A 3627-nucleotide genomic window follows, 5' to 3' on the forward strand; every position below is an offset into this window, starting at 1 on the left:
TTTCAAAACTAGTTGTGGTGGTGGTGTTGTTTCATCTTGTGGTTATTGCCAACTCTTTGCACTCTTTGCAGCAGCAGCAGCAGCAGCCATCATGCCATGATGAGGAAATGTTAAAATTAATACACATTTGTATAGAAAAATCTACAAGCTTGAAGAAAGTGCTATAAGCTTGAAGGGAATGTTGGCTAACACAATTAAAGATTGAAGAATGTTCCAGAAAAACCAAGAAAGTATGCAGCAAGGAATTGTAGAAAAGTCTAGAGAAATAAAATATGTGGCTAGGAGAGATTGTCCAAGTCGGTGGGATTTGGGCAATGGCGGCAACACTTAGCCTATAAACAGGAATGCAACCACAATCCATGTGGAGTCCAACAAAAAGAACTCCCAAACTAAGTGAGCGAAGAGCTACCCAAAGAAAGCTATGTTGAGAGCCAATAAGCTCACCAATCTAAGGGGAGGGCCAAATAGCCCAAATTAATTTACACCAAGTATGATGGCCAATAAGCCAATATGCTAAAGAGGCCAATTAGCTTACACTAAGCCATGTACTATTCTCCTCCAAATCTAATAAAATCACTTTGTTTTAACTTATTGTCTTGTTGTCCTAAACCCCTTCACACATAATCCAAAGCTCTGCTTTGCTGCAATTCATGCAAAGCTTTATTATACGCATCTGCTTCATTTTACAATGGCAACTGCTGTATGGGACGGCGTGGATTGTGATGAGGAGAGGCCATGTGATCGGACGTGATCTTAGTGGCAGTGGTCTTTACGGATCCATCAACTCTAACGGCAGCCTCTTCCGTCTTGTTCATCTCCAGAGACTGAACCTTAATGACTTCAATTACTCTCAAATTCCTACTAGCATTAGGAATTTTTCCAAGGCTCGCTTATCTCAACCTCTCTGCCTCCTCCTTTTCTGGTCTAGTTCCATCGGAAGTTTCTCACTTGTCCAAGTTGTCATCCCTTGATCTATCTCTCAATCTTGATAGATTTTCTGGTGAAAATTTGTTGAAACTCCATCCATCCAATATGAGAAGAACTTAACTAGTCTAGAAAAGCTTGATCTCAGTTACATTAATATATCTGCGATAGTGCCCAATTCCATGGCAAATTTATCATTTTTGACATCCCTGGCACCCGACAACTGTGAGCTGTTTGGTGAATTCCCAGTAAGAGTTTTCAAATTACCAAACCTACGTCATCTGAATGTGGAATACAACCAGGGTCTTACTGGTTATATGCCTGAACTTAATCGAAGTAGTCTTCTCATGTCACTGAGACTTGGGTATACTAGGATTTTCGTAAACTTGCGTTCAATCACAAAGCTTGATTTGTTGCAAGAATTGGATGCGCCTGCATGCAATTTTTCAGAAGGGTTGGTTCCAGCTTCACTATGTAATCTTAGGCAGGTCACTTATCTTGACATTTCTGCAAACAAATTTGGAGGTCCAATTCCTGATTCGTTGGCAAACCTTACCCAGCTCACTCATCTTTTGCTTCAAAAAAATCAGTTCACTGGTCCAATCCCACCTTGGCTAGGTAACCTTACTAGACTAACTCATCTAAATCTTGATAGAAATAAATTAAATAGTTCCATTCCCAAGTCACTATCCAATGTCATGAATCTCCAGCGACTTCATCTATATGAAAATAGACTCAGCGGTACAGTTGAGTTTCACATGTTTCTCAAGCTACACAATCTCAAGGAACTCCTTCTAGGTTATAATAATTTATACTTGCTCATTGAACTGAGAACTATGAACGTAACTATTCCACAGTTCAGGAGTCTGGGACTGGGTTCATGCAACCTAAGAGGGTTCCCAGATTTCCTGAGATATCAAGAAAACTTGCAGTGGTTGGGGCTTCATGGAAACAAAATATGTGGCCAAGTACCGAAATGGATCTGGAACGCAAGCACAGAAACTTTGAAGTACATCGACATGTCATCCAACATGCAATTCGGAGAACTACCTATACCTTCGCCAAATGTCGAATACTATCAAATTTCAAACAACCTCTTAACTGGACAAGTTTCACCATTGATTTGCAGTTTGAGGCAACTTCAGCTTCTTGATTTGTCGAATAACAGATTGAGTGGCACGCTTCCGCAGTGTCTTGGGAACTTCAGTAATGGTCTGCAAGTTTTGAATCTTGGGAACAACTCTTTTCATGGCATTCTTCCTCAAACATATACCACGGCTAGCAGAAGCAATCTGAGAATGATTGACGTTAGTCATAACCAATTGCAAGGGCAACTACCAAGGTCATTGGCAAATTGTGTGATGCTTGAGTTTATGGTGCTGTCAAGAAATAAATTCAATGACGTTTTCCCCTTGTGGCTTGGGACTCTCCCAAGGTTAAAATTTTTAGCCATGGACCATAATGAGTTCTATGATGTGATAGGCAAGCCCCAGAAGAATCATCATTTCCTCGAGTTGCACTTTCTTGATCTGTCTTACAATAATTTCACAGGTGAGTTTCCACTTGAATACATTTTCTCTGGGAATGGCATGAGAATCAGTCTAAACCAGCCCACATATATGAAGGCAGTCATATTTGTTTACATTTATTACGGTTCTATAACTTCTATAATAGATCCGTACTCAAGTACAATAACACATAAAGGTGTGGAGAGATACTTTCCAAAGATTTGAGAAGACTTTACGGCCATTCATCTCTCAAGCAACAAATTTGAAGGAAGGATTCCTGAATTTATTGGGAACCTAAAGGGGCTTCACTAACTCAATATGTCCAACAACATTCTCACTGGTTCCATCCCATTATCATTGGGAAGCTTAACACAGCTTGAATCATTAGACCTCTCACACAACCATCTCTCAGGAGAGATCCCTAAAAAACTGGGGCAGCTTACAATCCTTGGAAAATTTGATGTCTCTCACAACAATCTTACAGGTCCTATACCACAAGGAAGGCAACTTACTACATTTGATAGCACTTCATATGAGGGAAACCCTGGATTGTGTGGAGGTCCATTGCAAAACAGATGTGGAGTTGCTACGACCCCTCAACAGCTGCCTTCGAGCGTGGAACAAAATGATTCAGGCTCAGCTGGAGCATTTGAATTTGATTGGAAATTTGTTTTGGTGGGATTGGGAAGCGGGTTGGTCGTTGGAGTGGTTCTTGCGGACATCGCAATCACAAGGAGGAAGGAGTTGTTTGTTAAGATTGTTGGAGACCAGACTGATGATAACCAAAAGGGAGATCTGGGAATGAATAAATTGAGTTTACTAATTAGGTTTTGCATCTGCTGTCGTTCTCTGTTTTCTCTGTGTTCTGTGCTTTTTTCCTTCTCCTTCTACCCTTGTAGAGTCTGTAATGCAGTCTGCATTTCTGTTGATGTTGGTCTGGCACTATTACGGAATAATAAAAAAATCTGTATGTGCTTCTACTCACTACTACATTTTACTATTTGCGCGACGAATAATAAAGCGTCGCGCAAAGATCAATTTTGTCGCACAAAAATAAGCGCGACAAAAAATTCGTCGCGCACAATCCGTCGCGCGAAGATCGTGAAGAAAGCCTTTGCGAGACGAGGACAAACCTCTCGTCGCGCAATTCTGTGCGACGGGTAAACCATCGTTGCACCAACGATATGGAGACGAA

At 40.9% G+C, this 3627-nt stretch overlaps 1 protein-coding gene across 1 annotated transcript; it reads left to right on the top strand.

The window, feature by feature from the left end:
- Positions 1 to 1106: 1106 nt before the first annotated feature.
- LOC117618209 (receptor-like protein 6) lies at positions 1107 to 2657 on the top strand. Its single transcript, XM_034347812.1, has one exon. The coding sequence runs from the start codon at positions 1107 to 1109 to the stop codon at positions 2655 to 2657; it is 1551 nt and encodes a 516-aa protein (XP_034203703.1).
- Positions 2658 to 3627: the final 970 nt, after the last annotated feature.

This window comes from Prunus dulcis, chromosome 2, assembly GCF_902201215.1.
Source record: "Prunus dulcis chromosome 2, ALMONDv2, whole genome shotgun sequence".
Lineage (NCBI taxonomy): Eukaryota > Viridiplantae > Streptophyta > Magnoliopsida > Rosales > Rosaceae > Prunus > Prunus dulcis.